At 41.7% G+C, this 23062-nt stretch overlaps 3 protein-coding genes across 5 annotated transcripts; all 3 read left to right on the top strand.

The window, feature by feature from the left end:
* Nucleotides 1-163: 163 nt before the first annotated feature.
* Nucleotides 164-9402, top strand: LOC112288309 (ABC transporter C family member 8). 2 transcript variants are annotated; one of them, XM_090252796.1, is made up of 18 exons: nt 164-697; nt 1506-1726; nt 1947-2379; nt 2482-3270; nt 3419-3746; nt 4020-4283; nt 4429-4698; nt 4810-5130; nt 5259-5345; nt 5454-6107; nt 6257-6421; nt 6583-6877; nt 7009-7223; nt 7340-7441; nt 7726-7929; nt 8171-8234; nt 8420-8650; nt 8934-9402. In XM_090252796.1, the coding sequence occupies exons 2-18, from the start codon at nt 1678-1680 to the stop codon at nt 9032-9034; spliced, it is 4572 nt and encodes a 1523-aa protein (XP_090108922.1). In that variant the 5' UTR covers nt 164-697; nt 1506-1677; the 3' UTR covers nt 9035-9402. The 2 variants fall into 2 exon arrangements, with proteins under 2 accessions (XP_090108922.1, XP_024388159.1); XM_024532391.3 differs by having other exon boundaries at nt 212-701.
* A 2600-nt stretch (nt 9403-12002) lies between these two features.
* LOC112287143 (uncharacterized) lies at nt 12003-16425 on the top strand. Its single transcript, XM_024529894.3, has 10 exons — nt 12003-12468; nt 13115-13252; nt 13394-13478; nt 13698-13774; nt 14046-14158; nt 14383-14485; nt 14705-14821; nt 14948-15185; nt 15418-15653; nt 15880-16425. The coding sequence occupies exons 1-10, from the start codon at nt 12286-12288 to the stop codon at nt 15919-15921; spliced, it is 1332 nt and encodes a 443-aa protein (XP_024385662.1). The 5' UTR covers nt 12003-12285; the 3' UTR covers nt 15922-16425.
* Nucleotides 16426-17417: 992 nt separating this feature from the next.
* On the top strand, nt 17418-22282 carry LOC112287150 (protein OS-9 homolog). 2 transcript variants are annotated; one of them, XM_024529916.3, is made up of 9 exons: nt 17471-17689; nt 17923-17993; nt 18395-18601; nt 18867-18938; nt 19816-19929; nt 20452-20567; nt 20662-20728; nt 21052-21161; nt 21415-22282. In XM_024529916.3, exons 1-9 carry the CDS (start codon nt 17602-17604, stop codon nt 21878-21880), a joined length of 1311 nt encoding a protein of 436 aa, XP_024385684.1. In that variant the 5' UTR covers nt 17471-17601; the 3' UTR covers nt 21881-22282. The 2 variants fall into 2 exon arrangements, with proteins under 2 accessions (XP_090108938.1, XP_024385684.1); XM_090252812.1 differs by lacking the exon at nt 19816-19929 and having other exon boundaries at nt 17418-17689.
* Nucleotides 22283-23062: the final 780 nt, after the last annotated feature.

Genomic DNA, 23062 nt, shown 5'->3' with positions numbered 1-23062 from the left:
AAAAGGTCAAAGTCAATATCAAACAACTGTATCATTGTTGAATTGGCGACATTCTACAACATCCTTCCCTCCCGAACGGAACGGCAGGAATCGGAAATTCGGGGACCGAGCTAGAAGTTAGTTAGTTCCGTGAGGAGGATTTGACCGCGCGATTTTTTGATCAGAGCATAGTTCCACATTCACGTGCCTCAGACGCCACACACGCACACACACACCAGGTCAGGCGGAGAGTGAGTGAGTGCCGCGAGAGAATCGCAGTTTTTGGATGTTTCGGGGACGCATCTGCAGGACGGCGGGTGGGGGTTACTATCCCACCTTAAATTCCTCCTCATTCACTCACTCACTCGCTCACTGCGCGACCTGTATCCCCCGCCCCTACGACTAGCCGAAGCTGCTTCTGCTGCCAGGCAACACTGAGAATACGGAAGGAGAGTGTTGGAGTGCTGTGGGAGGCGTGAGGGCCGTGACGACGGAGATAGCAATGGTCTAGTGTGAACGAAGCCGTTTTGTTTTTTGCTTTTGGCCTGAGTTGTCTTGTGTTAAGGGCGGGGGCCGTAGCGTGGTACTTCTAACGAGAGAGGTTCACATTATGGTTGGTTGGCTTGCTGCTCTTGGAGACAGTTTGTTGGACGTGAGAGACGGTGAGTGATGTGGCTTGTCATTCCAGAGGTGTACACGAATTCGGCAATGGAGGCAGGCAGGTACTCCAGAGCAGCTGCGTTCGGCACTTGCTACACATACCCTTTCTTGCATTGCTTGTGGATAGTTCTGTATGGCCCGATCTTCCAGCGCCCTCAACTACAAGGCGTTCGTGCTTTTGTGGAGCCTCCTTTTGTGAATTTGAATACTTTTTTCCTTTGATGGATCCTACTGTCTATATCTCAAATTCTATGCGAACTGACTTCTCCAACATTGGTGCTCTTGTAAGTAAATATTTTTAAATTGAAAAAAATAAAAATAAAAACTATATACGTTTTGATTTATTTAACTTTCCTGTTTTTTTTGTATAGTTTTTTTTTTGTACAATGTTCATGGTTGCAATCAATTATCAAAGGCTGCGAACACTTTTGGCATTTCGAATTTCTTCTGTCCGGTAGTTGAGTTACGAGACTTTCTTTAGAGTTTCAGTTCATTGAACGAAGGCTAAAAAAATATTCGCTGCTTAGTGATATGTGCTTCCGTGTTTTATTTATTTATTTATTTGTTTATTTTTGCCTTCAAGCACCTACCGCGCTTCTTTGTTGGTCGAATTGGTCGTCTGTTTCAGTTGTTGTGGCAAGCAGCGATTGAGTAGGAGTATTTTCACTTTGCTCTTCGGTGCTTGTAGAATGCATATTGTGTATTTTACTCGTATTAAATTATTGGAAATAAATATGCTGAAAGCAAGTGTTTTCGCTTGTATAATATTTATCGATGCTCTTGTGCTCCTAGAAGTAGTACCTTAATTGCTCGTGAGAGTATCCACATTGTGCGCTAATCGTTTAATGCATCATGTGATGATGCAGCGTGAGCAATGGTTGCAGAATCAACTTTTCACGAATTGGAAAGGATTTCTTCATAATGGCGAGGTGTCCGTGAAGCGCTTACGCTGGGGTGCGTGACGTCCTGCTATCATGTTTCAACGGAAATCGGAATGGTTGCATTTGACAAATTCTTCATATCGGTGAAGAAATCTCAATGGGAAGTGTATCTAAGCTATCGTCAATGGCAGCTTTTCAAATTGAAGGTAAGAAAACGTTCGTTGTCTTTCTGAATTGTGGAGCAAGATAGGAATTCTGATGTTTATCCGTTGAATTCCGCTTAAATTTTCGTTCACCTGCAGGTACATAACCAACTGAATTGCCACGTTTCAACATCTGGTTATTGTGCTCAGTACCTTAAAAGAAAATTTATGCACTTCACTTCAATACAAAAGACTCACAGCATTCATTCTGTGGCCAACGCAGATCCTTGGAGATGGTTTTGTGGTGCCAGCAAATCACCGTCCGATGAAGCTCCGTCTTGCTCGAAGAGCATTCACCTCGTTGGATTAATGAATGTATATTCTAGGGCTCCAGAATCAGTATCTTCCACATGTATTCAGCATGGCATTGTGTGCTTTGGCCAGATTCTCCTGCTTTTCGTCTTCTTCATCCTTCTCGCCACCTCAAACAGCATTCCCCCAGGTGCCTTGACTGGCGCCGACTTCATCTCGACTTTCGAAGTAGGCTCCATTTTGTACAATGTCACTTCCGTCCTCTCTGGGCTCGTTGGAGTAGCACACGTTGTGGTTGGAATGTACCTCTACTCTAGAGTAGATTTCCTCGCTACACATGAGGAGCTGTACTTGTTGGTGCAAGGGCTAGCCTGGTTCACCATCGCCATTTCCTTGCGAATCAGGTATGTTACACCCTAATATTGGTCAAACCCAGTGATCCTATCTTTGTTCAAATGAATGCAAATTATAGCACGGAATTTAAACAATCTCAATCATGCCTACAGGCTACGGAATCCAACCAAGCAAGTCGCGTACGTGTGGTGGATACTCACATTCCTGCTCACAAGCCTAACCGGAGTTCTCATTCTTATCAACCTTAATAGTCGCGTCACCATTCCTTTGCTCGAGCTTTTCCTAGTAGTGGCGTCGTGGCCTGTGGCTTGTCTCCTCTTAGCATGCTCTATTCGGGGCGAGAGATGGATAGCTCTTGAGCCGGAGGTACAGCAACAAGATGGTCTCACTGAGCCTCTCCTCATCGGTGTTGCAGCAAACCGACCTAGAGAGGTGAAGAACACTGAGGAATCATTCTATGCAACTGCAAGCCCATTTAGTGCTTTGATATTCAAGTGGTTGGATCCTTTCCTTGCTCTTGGATACAAACGCCCTTTGGGGCTCAAAGATGTTCCCTACTTGAACAAAGACCTTCAAGCACAGAGTGCTGTGCAGAAGTTTCTCGCGGCGTGGAACTCGCAAAAAGAACGTCACCCACAGGAGGAGCAGTCTGTGTTTTGGGCGCTTGCTACTGTGTATTGGAAGACGATGGCATTTAATGGTTTCTGTGCTCTGGGGAAGACATTAACCCTTGCTTCGGGACCCATTTTTCTCCATTTTTTTATCAAATTTGAAGGTGGTGAGAGGTTGTTTAAGTATGAGGGGTATGCTCTTGTAGCAGCTCTCTTTTTCAGCAAGGTTTTGGAGTCTATTTTTCAACGACACTGGTATGCCGGAGCTAGGATGGTGGGAATGGAGCTGAGGTCTGGTCTTATTGCTCTCATTTATGAAAAGCAGCTCAGGTAAGGATTTGGTTTCCAAACATCGTCTTAGTTTAAGTTTATTGGCTTTTGCTGAACAAGTCGTCACCGGAATTTATCTCGAGTTTAATTGCCATCGAAGTGAAAGTTTTTGCAATTTGTAATCTGATATTTAGTGCTGATTATTCAGGTTATCCAACACGAGTCGGGCAAGCTATGCGGCTGGTGAGGTTGTGAACTATGTGTCAGTGGATTGCTACAGGCTGGGTGAATTCCCTTGGTACTTTCACCAAATTTGGACCACCCCACTCCAACTTATGCTTGCATCTGTTATATTGTTCTATTCTCTTGGGTTAGCCGCATTCGCTGGATTGGCAGTGATTGGCATCACAATGGTGCTAAACATTCCATTGGCACGAGTTCTCCAGAGGTACGAAGTCAAACTAATGGGATCTCAAGATGAGCGGGTCAGAGCTTCGACTGAAATACTGAATGGTATCAAGGTTATAAAGCTCCAGGTTTGTGATTTTTTTTTTTTTTTTTTTTTTTTTTTTTTTTTCTGATTATGTTTTACACTGCTGCTCTCTACATCATTTATAACAGGTTAAAATCTTTCAGAAACCCTATATGTATGTATTACTTGCACATCTTATGAGAGCCTGCGAAATACCCGGATCACAATGCAAAGCACTGTTTCTGTTCAGTTTCAAACAACTTTTGTGTCACTAATATTTACTTCTGTTGAGGTTTCAGTTAAGAAGTTTATGGCTTGCTTTTTTGGGTTTTTGCAGGCATGGGAGGATTATTTCAAAATGAAGATGATGAAGCTGCGTGAAAATGAGTTTCAATGGATATCAATCTCAAACAAAGCACGGTCGCTGGGTACAATCTTGTCCTGGATGGCACCCGTCCTTGTTTCTTCTCTCAGCTTTGGGGCTTACGTTTTTCTCGGCCACAACCTTTCTCCTGCTGTAGTCTTCACCTCCCTCTCTGTTTTCCGCATCATCCAGGATTACATCCGTTTGGTTCCTGATCTTCTTGCGATCATCATCCAGGTCTGCTCACCACACTTGGGTTTAATTGCCTCATATACCTCGACCTTCCAAATCATGTCTTTGAGCTCAATAACATGAATCTGTCACATCCTCTGGAGACTCTGCTTGTACAACCTTGTGCTGAATGAGTTTATTGGTTGTGCAGGCTCAAGTCTCCCTCGGTCGGATTGGAAGCTTCTTGAGCGCCGATGAGCTGGACAACTACGTGGAGAAAACAGAAAACGCTTCATATGCAGTTGAGATGCATGATGTAACTCTCAGCTGGCAACCTGGGGCGAAGGTTAAGCCAACTCTGCGTCATATTAACTTCACTGTTAAGCCAGGAGACCACGTGGCTGTCTGTGGGACGGTCGGGTCAGGGAAGTCGACGCTGTTGTATTCTATCATGGGAGAAATTCCAAAAGTTTCTGGAAGGGTGAGTACCATATTCAGCTTGAGATCATAACTGGGAGGTTTGCCTCGACGTGTAAAGCCTTTTGAGCATGAATGGGCCATTAAACATTTGAATCGTTGTTTCCTTATTCAGATAATGGTATCAGGGAAGATTGCATACGTTTCCCAATCAGCATGGATCCATGGCGGCACTATACAGGAGAATGTCCTCTTTGGACTCCCAATGGATTCCATGCGCTATCGTTCATCACTGACTGCGTGTGCGTTAGTCCAAGACATAGCTCAATTTTCTTTAGGGGATCAAACGGAAATCGGAGAAAAGGGTATCAACCTGAGTGGAGGCCAGAAGCAACGAATTCAGTTGGCAAGGGCTGTGTACGCCGATGCTGATATTTACTTACTGGACGATCCATTTAGTGCACTTGATGCACGTACTGCTGCCATGCTCTTTAAGGTAAATGAATCTTGTCTACATTGTTTTGTTCCCTTTTTCTACCTATTTTCTCTCGTTGCTCTATTTTCTCACTCTTGGAAAACTATGAGATGAATCGTCTGACTGAAATATGTTTGTAAATTGTGTAGGATTGTTTGATGGGTGCGCTGCGGAAGAAGACCGTCATCCTTATCACACATCAAGTCGAATTTCTTCATGCTGTCGATCTCATTCTGGTACGCTAGGGCTATTTTTTTTTTTAACTAAAATTTTGTCGATATTATGATTGTCCTCAAATCGTTTGAATAGGAAATGACCGATTTCTCTACAATTCTCGCTTGTAGGTTATGGAAGGAGGTGAGATAACAGAATCGGGAAAGTTTGACGCTCTTCTTGAAGAGGGCCGTGGTTTCAAGCAACTCGTGAACGCATATGAAGATGCCATGGGCACTGTCTACCGCGATATCGACGATAATGTGAAGGAAGAACTTGGGATAGACGAGTCGAAGCTGAACGGATCCGAATCTAAAGGTGAGGTGATTTTGAGAGAGTTAAGCCGAGCAAGGTCAAGGATGGGCTCTCAAAGGGGAAGAGAGCCCCCAGTCGAAGTCGCTGCATCACAATTGACGCAGCAAGAAGAGCGTGAAATTGGTGACCAAGGGTGGTTCATCTACCTTGAGTACATCCGCGTAGCCAAGGCTTGGTTGTTGTTCTGGCTGGGAATTATCTCCCAAGGAGTCTTCGTTTTGAGCCAAGTTGGAGCAAACTACTGGTTGGCAACCAGAGTGACTGACCCTAACACAAGTGATGCCAAGATTATTGGCGTGTACTCATCTATATCCATCGTCAATGGAATTTTCGTGTTCTTGAGGTCGCGGATTACTGTTTATCTGGGTTTATGTGCATCAACCAACTTCTTTCGATCGTTGATTGAGTGCTTGTTCCGAGCTCCCATGCTGTTTTTTGACTCAACTCCCATGGGAAGAATTCTTGCTAGGGTAAGACTGCGTTTTCTGTTGCTACCGGTTTCGATTGTTCTAACTTGACGTTTCTGATCATTCTGAGTTGAAACTAATCATTTTACGCTATATCTCCTTAAAATGAGGATTATTGTATTAATCGATGATGTGGTTACGGCATTCTGCAGATGTCATCTGACATGAGAATGGTGGATATTGACATCCCCATTGCTTTTGAGTTCGTCTCTCAAACCGGCATCGAAATTACAGGTGTAATTACAATAATCGCCATCGTCACATACCAATTTCTTATCGTCGCTCTTCCCCTACTCCTTGTGGTTAGATGGTTACAGGTAATTTCTTGGATTGATCTTTCACTTGACATGCTTGAATTTGTAACTAGGAACTGAATAAACATCAACAATCAGTATTGTAGTTAATATTTTTCAGATCTGCTTGATCATGTTGGCTTGTAAAGATGATTTTTTTTTTTTTTTTTTTTTTTTTTTTGCAGAGATATTATTTGACTTCTGCACGTGAGCTGATGCGAATGAACGGCACCACAAAGGCAGCAATTGTAAATCATTTTAGCGAGACAATTAGCAGTGCAGTGATAATTCGTGCTTTTGAGAAAGTTGCTCAATTTAAGAAGAAAAATTTGGAGCTGGTTAATGTTGATGCCAGTATTTTTTTCCATACTTTCATTGCGCACGAATGGCTTGTCCTGCGATTGGAAACATTATGTGCAGTGATTTTGGCATCATCTGCCTTACTTATGGTTGCCCTGCCCTCGGATGCTGGTGGTGGTGGTAACTATTCTTGCCTTTATGAGACTCACATGTTTTGTTCTCATTTCTTGCCTTCAAGTAAGGGAGTTATAGCCATCGGAGATTTAATTAATTTGAGATGTTCTTAACCCTAAACTGGGATTTTTGTGCAGGATTTGGGGGACTAGCACTCATACACGGTTTGACATTGAATTCTGTTTTAGTGTTCTTCATTCAGTGTGTTTGCCAGCTGGCAAACAATATCACTTCTGTTGAGCGTATCCGGCAATACATGAAAATTGAGAACGAGGCTCCTGCCATAATTGAAGAATGTCGTCCTGCTCCTAGTTGGCCAAATGAAGGCAAAGTGGAGCTGGAGAACTTGCAGGTGGGAATGTGTTCCTTTGCATAGTGTATTTCTGGTCGACTCTCAGAAGTCTTGGATCTAGCAAGGCATGGGACTTTTGATTTGTATTTTTAAAAAAATGAATGGAATTTATGCAGATTCGACATAGTCCTGGAGCTCCTCTTGTTTTGAAGGGTATTACATGTACTTTTCAGGGAGGACAGCAAGTGGGTATTGTTGGTCGGGTCGGTTCCGGAAAGGTAAGTATTTATTTTAGAGCGAGTGAAGAGTATAGAAAATCGTACGTGTAGGATAATTTATGTGGAAGCTCTTTTACACCCTTTTAGACCCAAGCATATCTTTAATGTGTTACAGAACTAATCAACCAAAGTACTGGTTAAGATGGATGATGCAACTGAGCGTCGTTACTCTTTGATCTATATAACCCCACAGTGGTGAGTATTTTGGTTTTTACCAATTGGTTCCCTGCAGCTTAAACAACGGAATGAAAGGCATATGAATATTCTGAATCGTGAAATTGCAGACCACACTTATTAGCGCTTTGTTCCGCCTGGTGGAACCCGCTGGAGGGCGCATTCTTATCGACGGGCTTGACATCACGAGCATTGGTCTCCGTGACTTGCGATCTCGTTTGGGTATCATTCCTCAAGAGCCTATTCTCTTCCATGGAACTGTGCGGTCAAATTTGGATCCTCTCGGCGAACATGAAGACAGGGATATTTGGAATGTAAGATTTCTCTCGTACAGCTGAACGCATCGCTTTTTAAATAGGAAATTCTTCAGTTAGTGCGTGCTCTCATTTACAATCAGGTTTACTTAATGATCGTAATCCAAGTGAACGAGTTGCTGGCAATGACCACTTTCCAAAGAAGATTGAACATCTGCTTAGAATATAAAGTTTACCGCATGTGGACTGTGAAATACGATCTGATCCCCAAACCCTAAACATTACATAATTCCTGTCACAGGTATTGGAAAAGTGTCAACTAGCAGATGTTATCCGGTTCATGCCTGAGAAGCTCGACCTGCGAGGTAATTTTTATCAATTTTTTACACAGTCTCGTACTGAAACTTTTAAAAATTAAAGTATATTCTATTTAGTGCATTTGAAAAACTAAAATTCTGTCTCTGCATTTCCTGTGCTGAATTGGGAAGCCCTTGTATGTAAAAGCTGCACATTCTAATTCATGTATATGCTGTGCTAATCCAAACTGCAGTAACTGATGACTGGAGTGTTGGTCAAAGGCAACTCTTCTGTCTCGGGCGGGCACTGTTAAAGCATAGCCGCATCCTTATCGTTCATGAAGCCACAGCATCTATTGATTCCAACGCTGACGGAGTCATTCAGAAGTTGATCCAATATGACTTCAAGGATTGCACGGTGGTCACTGTGGCCCACCGGATTCCAACTGTCGTTGACAGTGATATGGTGTTGGTTCTTGCTGATGGTACGTTCTGTTTCTCCAAGAAACTCCTGCACACTTTTTTTTCTTTTTCTTTCTCGTAATAATACTCCCTCCAGGAGCTTATAGATGCTCATGTTAGATCAGACTTGACTCTACCCTACTTGTCGTGGATCATTGTTTAGCATTTTGTGTGTATTTCTCTAATTTTCTAGTAGATTATTCAAGGTTCTCAAACATAATGTCGTCTTTTGAGAGTCGTTTTATCAATTTCTCCAGACGAAGCAAATGACCAACTCAAAGCAATGTTTGTACTTTTTGCTTGTAGGGGCGTTGGTGGAGTACGATACCCCACTTCGGCTTCTCAATAACTCCAATTCCTTGTTTGCGAAACTTGTGAATGAGTATTGGAAAAACTCCCAATTTTAGGTGTGGGTTCTGATGAGAACTGCCGAATGCTAACCGAGGGTTTTTGAGCCTATTTGAGGGCCAATGACCTTGTATTTATGCCATTTGTAAAGCCCTACTACAAATTACGCTTTTAGTAGAATTAGCATCGTAGTTATCCTGGCACGATCAATTATTAAATTGTAATCGGCATAGATGGACCAAGTTTGTTGCAGAAGTGCTTGCAACCTGAGTAGACAAGAACACAACTGCTTATTGTAACACTATTTCAATAGATCTGAGACCATGATGCCATTCTGCCAATCGCTCACTGGTAGTCTGGGTCATTTGAGTTGTACCTGCCTGTTTCAGATAACTTTGTATCGGAAGAGAATACGTTTTTTACCAGATTAAGGACTGTTTTTTGCGATGAAATCTTATCAACTTCTGAAAGGCAATTTCTGCAAAAGTTTTCAGCAGCGTGTATCAATCATTTCCTTCTGAATCTGAAAAGATCCTGAAAATTAGTAAAGTAATGCGGTAGACACCACTTGATATCCCCGCGAGGTTTTGGAGGAACAGTGCGTGTCGTACCTGCAACCTTTTTATAATGCATTTGTCTTTGTAAATTTAGGGAGTAATGTGCAAGACCGAGTACAGCTATAGTACAATTGTGCGTTATTTCTGGGAAAGAACACCCTTAAGACGGAGGGACTGTGGCCCTCCAGATCCTCACACTAAGGGCCACATTGGGTGGGATCTTGATAGGTCTGACGTGGGAGACTTGTCGATTCCTGAAGTTTTGTTTTTGGAAGTTTTGGATTTAAGCTAGAGGCGAAAAACCCCAAAATTAGAGACATGGAGAAATTCGACAGCCATGGAGAAATTCTCTGATTCAAGTGACAATATTGCCGGAATTATCTGCAACAGTATTCTGTGTTGTTTGATTAGTTTGCCATACACCTAAAATCAACTACTCGGGGTGTAAATGCCCAGATTAGCCTCTATATGCAAGAATTCTCACGGCTGTTTTCTTCTTCCCACAGTTGGCCTTGACGAAGAGAGGTGGTGGAGCCTTGTAACAAAAACGTGGTAACCATTATTCTACATCTCTGCAGTCAAATATTGACAAATAATATTTGTGTTGAAAATTTTTGAACCATTTGTTCAGTGGATTGGGTTGTAAAAGGACCGAGTCCACATGGGGTCCTCCACACCTTTGAGGAAACTTTGTTTGCACTTTTTTGAAACCGACCCAATGCGCTTGACGCTTGTTAAAGCAAAGCCAATGTCAGGCACATGCAGAAAAAAATTCTATCTCATCATATTATGGGAACTCCCTTGTGCATCACAAAATCAAAGATGAGACAGTCATTAAAACATAGGACCTTTTTTTCTTTTCTTTTTTTCTGTGTGGGAAGATTGTCCACAACCAAGTGTTTTAATTCACTCGTGGTTGAAGATTGTGTTTTGACACAACTTTGTTTTGTCATTAAAGGAGCTCTTATTACCAAAAATATAATATCAACATCGATATGAAACAAAACAAACGGTGGTAGTGAAAATTTAACCAGTTTCAATAGGCAATGTATCATGTCTGCATAGATGCTTTAAATTAATATTCTCACCCACCGTTTGTTTTCAGATGGATTCACAAGAAGATAAAAGCTTAAAAGAAAAACCTCTAACATGTTTCAATTGCACTAAGTCACGAAAATGAACCCTTCAAATTTGTTATCCACATCAAACACAAGAATCCCATACTATGATAATTGTATGAGGGAGGATTAATTAAATATATATAAAAAAATCTTATAAAAAACAAAACATGAAAGAATATGGCAAAAACCACTTGTAACAAGACAGTCTTTTTCAAGAAGTGGGACAAAAAAGCATGATTGGAGATAGATTCAATCTAAGAATTTGATGGGATCTAAGAGTGTCTCAATAAGGCCCAATAATCCATGATAACCCAAATGAATATTATAGTTTAAAAAATTCTCACATAGTTTCTAGCTCTTACACCTGTCTTCTTAAGAGGTGTTAGAGTAAAAGTTGTTTTACTCTGTTACCTTATCAAGCTTAATCGAAATATTGGGGAAACCCAGTTTTCTGGAAAAAGAATAAGAAAACAAGAAAACGATGAGAAGAATTTCAGCTGTTACTCTCCAATTTTGATAGGGCCCACTGCAAAATCCAGTTAATAAATGAAGCAAAAAGTATATGTGTGTATATATATATATATAGTTTGATACAGACCCACAAAGAGAATGTGTGTGACGAATCCTTTTGTTGTTATCACGAAGGTTGTGTTGTTTGTCTGTGTGGGTGGAACCGCATCATCCCATGGCGCACTATTTTGTGACTGGAAGTGGGTGACAGTGTCTCTCCATGGCCACCAGCATGTCGCACCACGTCTTCGCAATCTCGCCTCCCATTTTGTCGTTCTCGTCCGTGAGCTGCGTGATGCGCTACAGTGCTGCTCTCCCCTATTCGGCGAAAATTTTAACTAAGAATATTCCCCATATGACGATAAAGCATCAGAAAAAACTAACGTCACATATGAGGCTCCAGACGCAACTGAATTTCAAACGGAGTGACGCCTCTGACGCGTTGAATAGCTATAGTGGTCGCCGAATGAAAGGGAAGAAAGTCTCCACGAGAATGTGTGTTTCTCGCCCAGCGGTGAAGACCCCAGGTAGAGGCTCAACCCACAGTCAGCTCATTACAACTGGAGAAGTCGCGAGGGGGAGGTGGGGCAAGCGCGGCACTGTCTGCAACTGGGGGTCCTAGACTGGGTTCCTGTGGGATTTGCGCAACCCTGTCTATCCCGCCGACAAGTCAGGGACAGACGAACCGGACCACTGGACGGGGGCAATAATAGCGGGTCTCAACTTCTCCTTCACCACTTGCATCGAAGGTGCAAGCTGCGGTAGAAAGAAGCGGCGCGGCGATGGGAGTGCCTTCCTCTTAAGTATCTCTCTGTCGTCTGCCCAGATATGCTGTCCGTGTCAGGTGATTGATGATCGGAAGCCTGCAACAGCACTGTGTCGTCTCCTTTCATGTGCTCCGCTGAAATTCACTTGTGTGTGGATTCTGGTCTTCGTTTTGTCCTGCTAGATCAGGACTGGATAGTGGCCAAATTTGAGTTTGCTGTTGGAGTCATACCCCGAGTTTTGGCAGAGAAATAGAGAGAGAGATCAGCCGAGGCTTCAGTTGGTGTGAGGTTTAGAGAGAGCCCACATTTGGAGATCTTGGGGTATTGGGTTGTATTATAGAGTCGGTGGTTCGCCATGGTGGCTGTGGTTATGGCGAACGAGGATGTGGAGGTGATGGAGCGGGGAGGAGTGAGATGTGAGGAGGCTGAGGATCTAGTCCTATTGCAGCCATTGGTTGATGGAGAGGCTCCAGTTGCACTAGCAGTGCAGAAGCCGAGATTGGCGTCGCTGGATGTGTTTCGAGGGCTTTCCATTGCGGTATGTGCTCTGTTCAGGGATGATGCTGCTGTCTTCCTTGGGCCAGATCTGTGTTGCTCTGAGCGTGTCTGCTTTCTGCTTCGCTCACTAAGAAACACTTCATGTGTGTGGTGGCCTTGGCCGCGGGATATTTCATGCATGTAAGGGATAGGGCTGTCTTTCTCGTTTTCTTGCGCGGGCTGAAGTGTTGCCGTCTTATCGTTTGAATGGATTAGAACCCAGCGATATATTAGTGTTATCTTAGTGGTCTCTTACGGTATCTCTAACCGAATGCATGCTCCTTCAATACGCTTCTAGTGTGAATCGCGGGGCTGCAGTTTACACATCTCGTCCTAATCTAGAGCTTTTTTACGCAAGCCCAGCATCAATATTCTTAGGATCGATCCTGTTGTGGCGAAGTGTTGCTATCCGAAGGTGGTATCATCCATCACCCTCGCCTTAGTTACAGAATTTTGAGAGAATGTTTAGAGGGTTATGGCTCATCCATTGCCCTCTAGGTGAAGAATAGATTGCCTCCGTGAGAATGTACTCTTAGGATTACACGAACCTGTTATGTGAGTGGCTGAGAAGTGTTCTTCCGAGTGCCTCTTAAACATGCACACAGTTCCTTTAACACTTGCACTATATTGCGCGTGTTCTGATGCAGGTAATGATTCTGGTGGATTATGCCGGTGGCATTTGGCCCGCCATCAATCATTCTCCTTGGGACGGCGTTACTCTGGCCGACTTTGTGTTGCCCTTCTTCCTCTTCATAGTCGGGGTTGCACTTGCCCTCACCTACAAGGTTAGTTGCGGCATTAAGCAACCAAGTTTGTTTTGGTATTTTTCTCAGTTGGTTCGATAGATGCTCGTCTCTGTCAATGTTAGAGCAGTGCACAGTTATCATCCATGATCGTTGACGGTGAAATTCACGTATTTGTTGCAGAAAATTATTAATGAAAAACAGCTGGCATCTCAGAAGGCAATAGGGCGCTCACTCAAGCTTGTAATAGTGGGTCTTTTTATTCAAGGTATTTTCAGAAGCAATAATGAGCTCATGAGATTTTTTCGAATAGCTGTTTTTGACTGTTTTTGACGCTTGTTTATTCAAGAACGTCATGAACAAGAGAACACGCTACTTTGATGAATTTTCTGATAGCTATAAACCCCTTAACGTATAGAGTTTCCTTTATCTGATGCCTATTATTGTGAATAGTTCTTGTTTAACATCGATGTTGTCGTGCTTGCAGGTGGCTACTTTCATGGTGTCCATAATACTTCGTATGGAGTAGACCTGGAAAGTATACGCTGGTGTGGTGTTCTTCAGGTCCGCCCTGCTTTCCAGATTTATGACGTATTTTATAGAATAATTCGTGACTGGACTTGTTCTAATGAGGACTCTGAAGCTAGCATAGAAGAGCAGTATTACTATTAGTGTGTAGTTTTTGGTAATTCTTGGATTCTTTAGTCAAAAGAATTCCCTGACAGTTTTAAAGTTATCATCGGAAATAGATTAGGATTAACGGTTCCCCCTAATCTATAACCTGTGTGTCATTTGAAGCTCTATCTGACTGTATGTACCCTTTTTTCGTCTGTAGAGAATAGCATTGGCCTACATGGTAGTTGCCCTGTGTGAGATTTGGGCGCCCCGCGGACACTATGATGTTGCAAGTCATAAGTTTGCAATCCTCAAAACGTACTACATTCACTGGTGAGTACTTTTCTGTCGTTTTTGAGCAGTTGAGACGACATTCTGCATTTAAGTGTATAATTTCTCACAATATATTCTGGGTTATAGAGGATTTGTATAAAACCAAGCTCGGCATGTATTCTTAAGCTATGTAGAAATTATCTTGGTTTATCTATTACCAAGTTTTGTTAAGAAGAGTCCATGAACGTTTATATAAAGAGCACCCGCCGTTTTGGGACTTTTAGGGCTGTAGCAGCAGCAATCGTGGCGATCTACTTGGTACTGCTGTATGGAGTGTATGTTCCAGATTGGGAGTTCGTTTCAGCTGCAGATTCTACTGTTTTTCAGGTAAGTACCACAAGAAAACAGTATGTCTCGATTGGATTGATCTGCAAACTCGACCCTGTCAAAGCTCGAATCAGAAATTTATATAGTTCACCATTCATTAACTGATTATAACGTTCTGGTTCAGTGGCTGCAAGGGGTCTATGTTGGTGCTTCTGAGGTTTTGAATTATGAAGGATTTGACATCATGAATTAATTTGTATTTCCTCTTGTCTGATTCAGGTAAAATGTGGAGTGCGGGGTGATGTCGGGCCTAGCTGTAATGTCGTTGGCTACTTAGACCGCACCCTACTGGGATTATCCCACCTGTACCAAAAGGCTGTCTATCGACGCGCTCCGGTACACTTCAAAACACTGTTGCAATTTCATCATTCTTACTCTGCTTGACAAGGCTTAGGTTCTTTTCTCGTTTTTCTGAATATTGGTCATGATTTTGATCGGAACAAAACACTTGTTTGTTGCCAGGCTTGCAGTGTGCTCTCACCAGATTATGGACCTCTGCCGGCGGGTGCTCCTGTTTGGTGCAAAGCACCTTTCGATCCTGAAGGGCTTCTTAGCTCTATGTCTGCAATCGTCAGCTGTTTCTTGGGGCTGCATTTCGGCCATGTTCTCGTCCATCACAAGGAACACAATGCGAGATTAAAGGATTGGGTTCTCATGTCTTTGACTTTGCTTGTGACTGGTGCTCTTCTGCACGTACTAGGTAAGCTTTTTAATGAATCATGTAGTTCCTCATCTTCGATTCTAAATCATGTGATTGCAAATGGATCCGTACTTTTCTATGATTTGAAAATGTCGCAAGGTTTCTGGGAATAGCTGTAGAATCAAGTCGCAGTTGCAGGATCTATGTAGTAGTTGAAAGAGCTGGATACTTCGCTAACATATTTTTAGTATCTAAGTGAAAATACACTAATTTATTTAGTGGTATAATATAGGTATGCCGTGGAACAAGCCGCTCTACAGTGTCAGCTACATGCTTTTCACAGGAGGTGCTGCAGGACTTGTCTTTGCGGGCTATTATTTCCTGGTGGATGTCCACGGCTGGAGATCTTCCACAATTTTACTAGAATGGTTGGGCCAGCATGCAATGGTTATATATGTTTTAGTAGCTGAAGGAGTTTTTATAGCTGCTCTTCAGGGACTGTACGTGGGGAGCCCAGAAAACAATTTGGTGAGACCTTGTGTACTTACCACTGTTAGCATAATAATCCTTGGTTGTGTGACACAGCTTTTTAGAGTTGGCAAATATCGCGCTCCACAAAACTTGAGTGAAGATCTGATTGATTTTGTCCTTTACTCTTAGTCCTCTTCTGCGAGTTTATATGTAATAAGAAGTCGCTTTTGTTGTGGTTACTCTGTGACGGAAGGATTGACTATTTGGTGGCGTGGATGGACAGGTTGACTGGATAGTGCGTCTCGTGAAGGCATCCAAGGTGTAAGAACCTACCTCATTGCGTGGTGGTCAATCTGATTATGCCGGCTGCGCTAGCAACGACATCCCCAACTCAAAAGAGTTGATTGTTTTGTACAAAGGTGCACTCATGGACGTGGCATTTAAGAACATATTATTCCGTCACGCGAATGGGCTAAGCTCATCGATGTGCTCTGCGAACTTTTTCGGTGCTTCACGGCCGAGTGCTTATAAGGAAACTCGAAAACTGTGTTCATGGGCGCAGCTATGATGGAATGAGATGTTGATCAGTTCACATTTCTACCCTTGGAAGTTAGCCTCACTGCTTAATTCATGTTGATCGACTTCCCTAGAATTACTTAGCTGCATTGATTAATTTTTGTTGATGATTAGGGATTAGTAAACTCATCAATCAATTCTTATTGGTATTAAGAGAATATTTTGCTTAGTCAGTGGACAAGAGATGTGTACCCGCTTAAATTTATTGCACAACACACGGGCTATGTAGTTCATGGCAAACATTTTACCACTATTTTGTAGAATTACTTTCTTCATGTGATTTATTATAATCTCAACTAAACAGTAACATTGATTTTCTGAAAATAATGCAAACCGTTGGCCAAAAGTCTTAGAATTGTGTCGCGGCACGATAAGGTTTAAGGTGATGTCCACACCCCATGAAGGAGTCTTGAGTTAGCTCCCAGTACAGCAACCATTCACCCTAGTTATGTTGAACGGTGCGACTTCAATCTGCAATACTGTTGTGCAGTTCAATCATAGATACCCCATGAAATCATAAAACTGTATTCTCGGTCTTTTGTTTTTTTTCATTTGTTCACAGCACATTGAATGCGTCCCCACGTGACAGTGTTTTCTCACCTCATGTGAAATTGCAGGGTTCAGGAATGGCAGAGGCGCAATAAGACAGATGCAATAGCCTTAATGGAACCATCTGCAACCTGCTCATACTTCAGCAATTAGTTACGCACACTGCCGCTATTAGATCATACAGTGGTGCTCTTCAGAACCTCTTCGATGATTTCGGGGAACATGGCTTCTGCTTCCTCTAAATCCCCCCCCCCCCCACCAGCTGCATGCAGCGCTTTCTGTAGGCGAAGCTTTACTAAATCCTCAAAGCGCACCATTCTCGACGCTACCCCAGCTTCCAAACCCTGTGCGGCTCAAGCTAGTAAGTGTAGTGTGACCCCCTAACACTACTACATCAAGCCGTGAAACCCTCACACTCATCCCCTCACCCCCTAATTCACTTAAGTCCACCCCATGTGAAGAATACAACGCCTTAATTGGAAGCGTACATCCAATGCGAAAAAATGCGAGGAACATTACAACAATGGCTGCCGCATTGGAATTGGGTCGCTGCGTGAGACAGCGACAGCCAGGACTGAATTGCTCTGCTCCTCGGAGTCCGGCATGTGTGCAGGAGCGGCTCGACGAGACCCATCGGACTGCATGGGAACACGAATGAAGAATAGTTGAATTCTCGTGGACTTTGGTTCTCTGTTCTGAATAAACTGAAGGGTGTCAAAGAACAGTATAATATTCTTTGAGCCACAGAATACATACATACCTCTGTTTTGCAGCCCTTCAGACTTTGACCTCTTGGAGACTTCCTGTGATCTCCGTTACCCTCACACGTACTTTGCCAAGAATCGTTCTCGTGTCCTTCTTCTTTGCGGATTTCGCAGCTATGGCGAAGCTGGTTTTAGGGGTGATTGCGTTTTGTATTTTGACTATTTGGGCGGTTCACGCCGACAGAATGCGTTCTCCTCAATCGGGTGAGCATACCGAACATCGTGATATCACAATTCGAGTTGCTTTGTGGGTCAGAACTGATAAGGTGCACCTTATTTTATATTTTATTTATTTTTGCTTGAAAGAACTGAGATCGTTTCGATTCATTTCGTTTTTCTTGATTTCTGGATGATGTAAGGTTTGATGTGTGTTACTCATTCCTCAACATTCCTATCTGTGGTTCTAATCATAGCGCTGCTTCGGTTTTTGGCAGCAGATGTTACTAGCAGCCTGCAAGATCCAAAATACAAAATCAACTTCCATCCTGCTGAATCTCCCATTCTTCCGGTATGTTTTCGTCTTTATAACTCTGTGTGTGTTTTACTTATTTTTTGATCTTTGGCATAACTTTGGAACTGAACTACATTCGTATCTCGTGATCACAATCATAATCCTAGACGAGCAATTTGTATCAAGGTCATCCACGATATAAACAATACTCAACATTACCACATGAATATATTCCACTTGCACTCAGGAGAAGAGTCTGTTCATGATAGGTCTACTGTTTGTCTTATGGAAAGAACATGCTAATTACGCTTTGAGAAATTGCAACATGTCTATTTCTCTGATCCAATTGCACCATTAATCACTTACTGTACTTAGGTTCTGATATGAACTATCGGATTGTTTACCATGGTTGATGGGAAGTATTTGTTAAGAATGGTCTTGTGGCAAGTCATTTTCAGACTTCGGACCAGGAGATTATCGTTATGACGGACAGAGATGGGAAGAAGTTTCGTTGTAACCTACCCGTGGCAGAAGGCACTGAGGCTGTGAACAAGGATGAGATTCAACAAACTGATACCAGTACCAGCATAGTGGCAGATGAGTGGTCTGCTCGTAAAACTCCTGAAGATCTCCTTGACATCCTCAAAGACAAGTGTTTTCGCAGGGTAAGTCCATTTCCCTTCAGCCGGTAATGCGAGCAATGAAAACATGATATGATATGGAATTTTCTACTTTCGTCCTCTTTCCTTTAAATACCTTCAGTGCTTTAATCGTATACTCGATCTTCTTTGTAATTGAATTTTAGAGTATGTCACGACGTCCAGTATTTAGCATTGCAAGTGGGGATGAGATTGTTTCAAGGGTGGTCGCTGCATAGAATCAAGTCGTGTTCAGAAGCTATTTTTGTAACATTTTCTTCGTGTGCTACAGTATGAGGGATGGTGGATTTATGAGCTTTGTTACAAGGGTCATTTGCGCCAGTTTCATCTACATGACAATAAGGTAAGCTTTCATTAACCCACAAGTTGTGAGCATATAGACCTGATATTTGTGAGGTGGTTGCTAAATGGTGTACTGCGCACATGTTCTTTGAGAAAGAAATTGAGGTATCTCGTAAATGCTTGTTGAATACAGATTTCCTCAAATCCTAATGATCGAATTGCTTCGGGTAGTTCCCAAGTAGTTTGATTTGGATGTGTTTCTGACATTATGATCCATGAATAGTAACTATGATTAGTGCCACAGTTATTCTTTTTCTTGCTTTCGACCATGGCGTAACCTTGGCTGACTGCCACTGTAACAAGCTTAAAGTTCAAAGTCGTATCAGTTCTCTTGCTGTATTTGAGTGAAATCATCTGTATCACCCTGTATGAGGCCAGAAGTGGATCATACCGCAAGTCACGGTTAAGGTCCGATTGCAGATCACAAATTTAAGATAAGGCACTCATAGTGAATATTTCCTGAGAGCCCTACCCTCCAGTATGTTTTTGATCATCAAGTTTATTCCTTTTGATTATTTTTATGTTAGAACTGTGTTATGATAATATGATAATTTTCTGATGTTAGATATCATTATTAGGAATTCACAGATCCGGGCGGACGGTAACTAGTTTTTGTATGATAAGTTGAGAGACTTTTCAGGTTCTGAATATCAGACTGAGTAGTTATGTACTTTTATGATTTTTTATGATACTTTGACTGTTGTATTGCTCATATCCAAGGTTGTGGCCTTCTGATTGTGTCCTTAGCCTCGGATTGTAAGCAACATACAACCTAAGTTTTGCATGAGACAGGCTCTATTTAGCATGACCTAGATTGATGCATTGACTGGCAACTTATATTCCGTTGGTCAATTTCTGCGGACCTGGCATTGTGTCAGGCTCCAATTTGCACATATGGACCTGACATGCAGCACGGATCAGTAGTATACTTTTTCACTCTTGTCAAGCAACCTTTCAGGGTTCCACATGACTATCAGAACCATAGAAAGATGGTATCAACCTCATTACTCTTGTGCTCAATTTTCGGTGCAGTGCACATTGCATTGCTATATATTCAAATGGCATTTTGGTCTTTGCAACGTTGCAATACCACATTTATTGGAATCCGTTCCAGCATGTTTGCACACATGCATCTATGATGGTGCGGTGTTCTTCATTTGCGAGACATTGCACATATGATCGCATTTTGCACTCTGGATTTCATATTATTAACTGAAGCTTTTCTTGTGAGTTTCCAAGTTATTTATGCTGGATTTTTGTGGATTTTATCTAAGGCAAGTGGGCTTTTCGGTTTGTTAATTGATTGCTTCTCAAGTGAAATCTGTTCTTGCATGAATACGGGGTTAGTGTAGACAGATTCAACTTATTCTTCATCGTCTTGCCTCTCTAAAAAAAAATACTTTTTGTTACCATATATAATGACAGATCTTCACTGTCCTGCTTTTGTTTTCTTACAAATCTGCGAATATGATTTCGAATTTTGAGCGTTTCATTTGATACCATTTATTGCGCAGGTAGTTCAAGAATTTGTGTTAGGCACATATGATGTAGAGGCGACATCAGCCCTGCATAAAAATTCTCCTAACGTTTCTCTTCGGAAGGACCTTCGCTCAGAAAGTGCAGCACAGCGGTATGCCCCTCACCCGACGTGCCTCCATCGTTTATAAAACTCGTTCATCTGCCATATCTGCCCCTCACAAGAATAAAAACCGAATCTTTTACAGATATCATGCGCACGTTTACACGAACGGTACCATCTGTGATCTTACAAATCAACCTCGTGAAACAGAGGTATGCATTTTGGGAAGTTACATGCGTCAGTTATTTTTATTGTTGGCCTGATTTTGATCAATTCATGCACGCTGATTGACGCTTAATTTCAGTCCTCGTATCATCTCGTTAAGTTCTCAGATGATCTACCGCTGTCATACAGAGGTGCCATCACCTCCAGCTTCCAACCTAATACATTCTCCTTCCTAGTGGTATCGTGAAATTTCCTGCTTTTCTGTACTTGTGTGTGAATTATTATTGTGGATATTGTTAACTACCTCTTGTTTGTATTTCTAAAAAGGTTAAACTAACATTGATCTTGAGACTGATACTTGGTAGAACAGGTGAGGTTTGTTTGCTCAGAAACAGGTCGAATGTTAATTAATTCCATCAAAGAGGCACCTACCTGCAAGTACATCCTGGTTTTTCATACACCCATGTTGTGCAAGCACCCGTATGTTCCTCATCTTCACCCGTAGGCTCGTTCTTATGCAGTTGAATTTGAGTTATATCAGAGCATCTTTAGTCGATGTCCTTGATGCTTGACACATGTGAGCCTGGGTGGTGTGATCAAGCAGCACGTGTTTATCCTAAGAGATGGTGATTGCTTAAATTCTGATGCACACACAAAAGATAGAAATTTACATGATCTGTGTCTTTTTGTGCGCATGAGGGAGGAACTGATCACAGTTCTGTGATCTATGCAGAACTTTTCAAGAGGAGCGTCAACCTTGGGTAGTTATTGACTGCAATGCCGTTCCTTCAGAGATGCTTCCAATGAAAGAAGGAACGGCATCAGAGCAGCATCCTGAAGAAGCCACAAACCAAGCTGAAACAGACACTCGTAGCAAATCCGTGATATCAGCCTTGCCTGAGAACACAAATGAGATCCCGCTTCTGAATCTCCCACACAAGGACGCTATCCTATTGTCTCGAACCTCCACTAATATCGAAGGTGGTACTAAAGTCAAAGTGCGTAAAAAATCTACAGAGTTTAAGGCCTCTGAAGAGGTTCCTACGCCATCAAACAAGAACCAGGAGACTGATGAACCTGTCGCAGACTCAGATGATAAAGAGACAGTAGAAGAACAAGCAACCCCGACGAGGGGTGAAGAGAAGACTGAGGAGCAGGTTTTTCCAAGACAAGAAAGAGAAGAGAAACCCACATCATAGTTTGTTTTTTTATTTTATTTTATTTCATGAGGTAATTTTGTGCCAAAGTAGACGACTCCGTAGCACATCTCCAGGAATATGTTTAGATGTCTATCCGTTATTTACGTTACAACCCTCAGATATCATGTGCCAATTTCTCCTAAATAGGATCTCCGTATGTGCTTCTTGTCACTACAAGGAGAGAATGTATTGCACATTTTCTGAACGTGGTTTTGTGTAATAGTCAGAGCAGGTGATTAGATTCGGCACGTCTGCGGAGGATGTAAATAGGTCCTAATATTCAAGCTGGAATTCCAGCAGAATATTATTGAATTATTTCATAGATTGTGGATAGAAAACCTGTTGCTTCTAATTTTATCTGTTATGTTGATCAATTCAAGAAGGAACTGTGATTTCAATGGTCTTCTGTATGGTGTTTCTTTTGGGTGGAGTTATTGTGCACTTCCAGTTCTTTGTTGTAAATTTGTTTATCTTTTGTGGAAATTGAAGGAGTGTGTGCTATCTTTTAAATGTCAATAATGGCATATATTCAAATGCAATTTGAGTACATTTCATATTTTGAATTTATAGTTTTTTTCTTCACTTCGTTGCCTCTCTTACTTTAACCTACTTGTTTTGTTTTTTTGTATATATTTTATTGGTGCCAAAGGAGAAAAATAGGTCAAAGATAAGATTTTTGGAAATCTTATAATAAAATATTGTAGATCATAAAAATAATTGAAAAAAGAATCATTATAAAAGTTTTAAAAAATAAAAAAATAAAAAAATAAGTGTTATCATATAGCTTTCCTAGGGAGGATGCAAATTGCATAGAAGGAAGCAAGATGCTAAATTATCTCTTATAATTTTGGTTGGTGTTGGTCCTATACATGTTTTAAAAAGTGGTCAAAGATTGCAATATATAGGTAGCCATTTTGATTCCATTTTGACTTTAATGAAGTTTCATGTCTATGTGATGTTGTTTTCTTTCTACAACTACCACCTCATGGTTCATTGGTCATATAAAAAATATACTATACATAAGTTTCACAAATATCTCATAAGATACACATACAATATTGTATGCAAAAAAACTATTATAATTGCTTTGTAAATTTCTTGTTTATGGATTGGATTTGTAAACCATTGGCAAATTATTTTATAATAAAAATTAATTGCAATAATAATTTGGAGATATAAGTA

The sequence above is a fragment of the Physcomitrium patens genome, chromosome 1, assembly GCF_059467195.1.
Source record: "Physcomitrium patens ecotype Gransden chromosome 1, ASM5946719v1, whole genome shotgun sequence".
Classification (NCBI taxonomy): Eukaryota; Viridiplantae; Streptophyta; class Bryopsida; order Funariales; family Funariaceae; genus Physcomitrium; species Physcomitrium patens.
Note: the sequence above shows the minus strand (reverse complement) of the source record. Positions and strands in the feature narration are given on the sequence as shown.

What these genes read in the sequence shown, in the direction of transcription:
- LOC112287150 (XM_024529916.3), top strand. Translation starts at nt 17,602, where the DNA reads ATGGCGAAGCTGGTTTTAGGGGTGATTGCGTTTTGTATTTTGACTATT. An exon ending in AAGACAAGTGTTTTCGCAGG is followed by an intron (nt 18,602 to 18,866) that starts GTAAGTCCATTT and finishes CGTGTGCTACAG; the next exon opens with TATGAGGGATGGTGGATTTA. An exon ending in ATCAGAACCATAGAAAGATG is followed by an intron (nt 19,930 to 20,451) that starts GTATCAACCTCA and finishes TTTATTGCGCAG; the next exon opens with GTAGTTCAAGAATTTGTGTT.
- LOC112287143 (XM_024529894.3), top strand. Translation starts at nt 12,286, where the DNA reads ATGGTGGCTGTGGTTATGGCGAACGAGGATGTGGAGGTGATGGAGCGG. An exon ending in CTGTCTATCGACGCGCTCCG is followed by an intron (nt 14,822 to 14,947) that starts GTACACTTCAAA and finishes GTTTGTTGCCAG; the next exon opens with GCTTGCAGTGTGCTCTCACC. An exon ending in GGAGCCCAGAAAACAATTTG is followed by an intron (nt 15,654 to 15,879) that starts GTGAGACCTTGT and finishes GTGGATGGACAG; the next exon opens with GTTGACTGGATAGTGCGTCT.
- LOC112288309 (XM_090252796.1), top strand. Translation starts at nt 1,678, where the DNA reads ATGGGAAGTGTATCTAAGCTATCGTCAATGGCAGCTTTTCAAATTGAA. An exon ending in TTGTGGTTAGATGGTTACAG is followed by an intron (nt 6,422 to 6,582) that starts GTAATTTCTTGG and finishes TTTTTTTTGCAG; the next exon opens with AGATATTATTTGACTTCTGC. An exon ending in TGGAGCTGGAGAACTTGCAG is followed by an intron (nt 7,224 to 7,339) that starts GTGGGAATGTGT and finishes GAATTTATGCAG; the next exon opens with ATTCGACATAGTCCTGGAGC.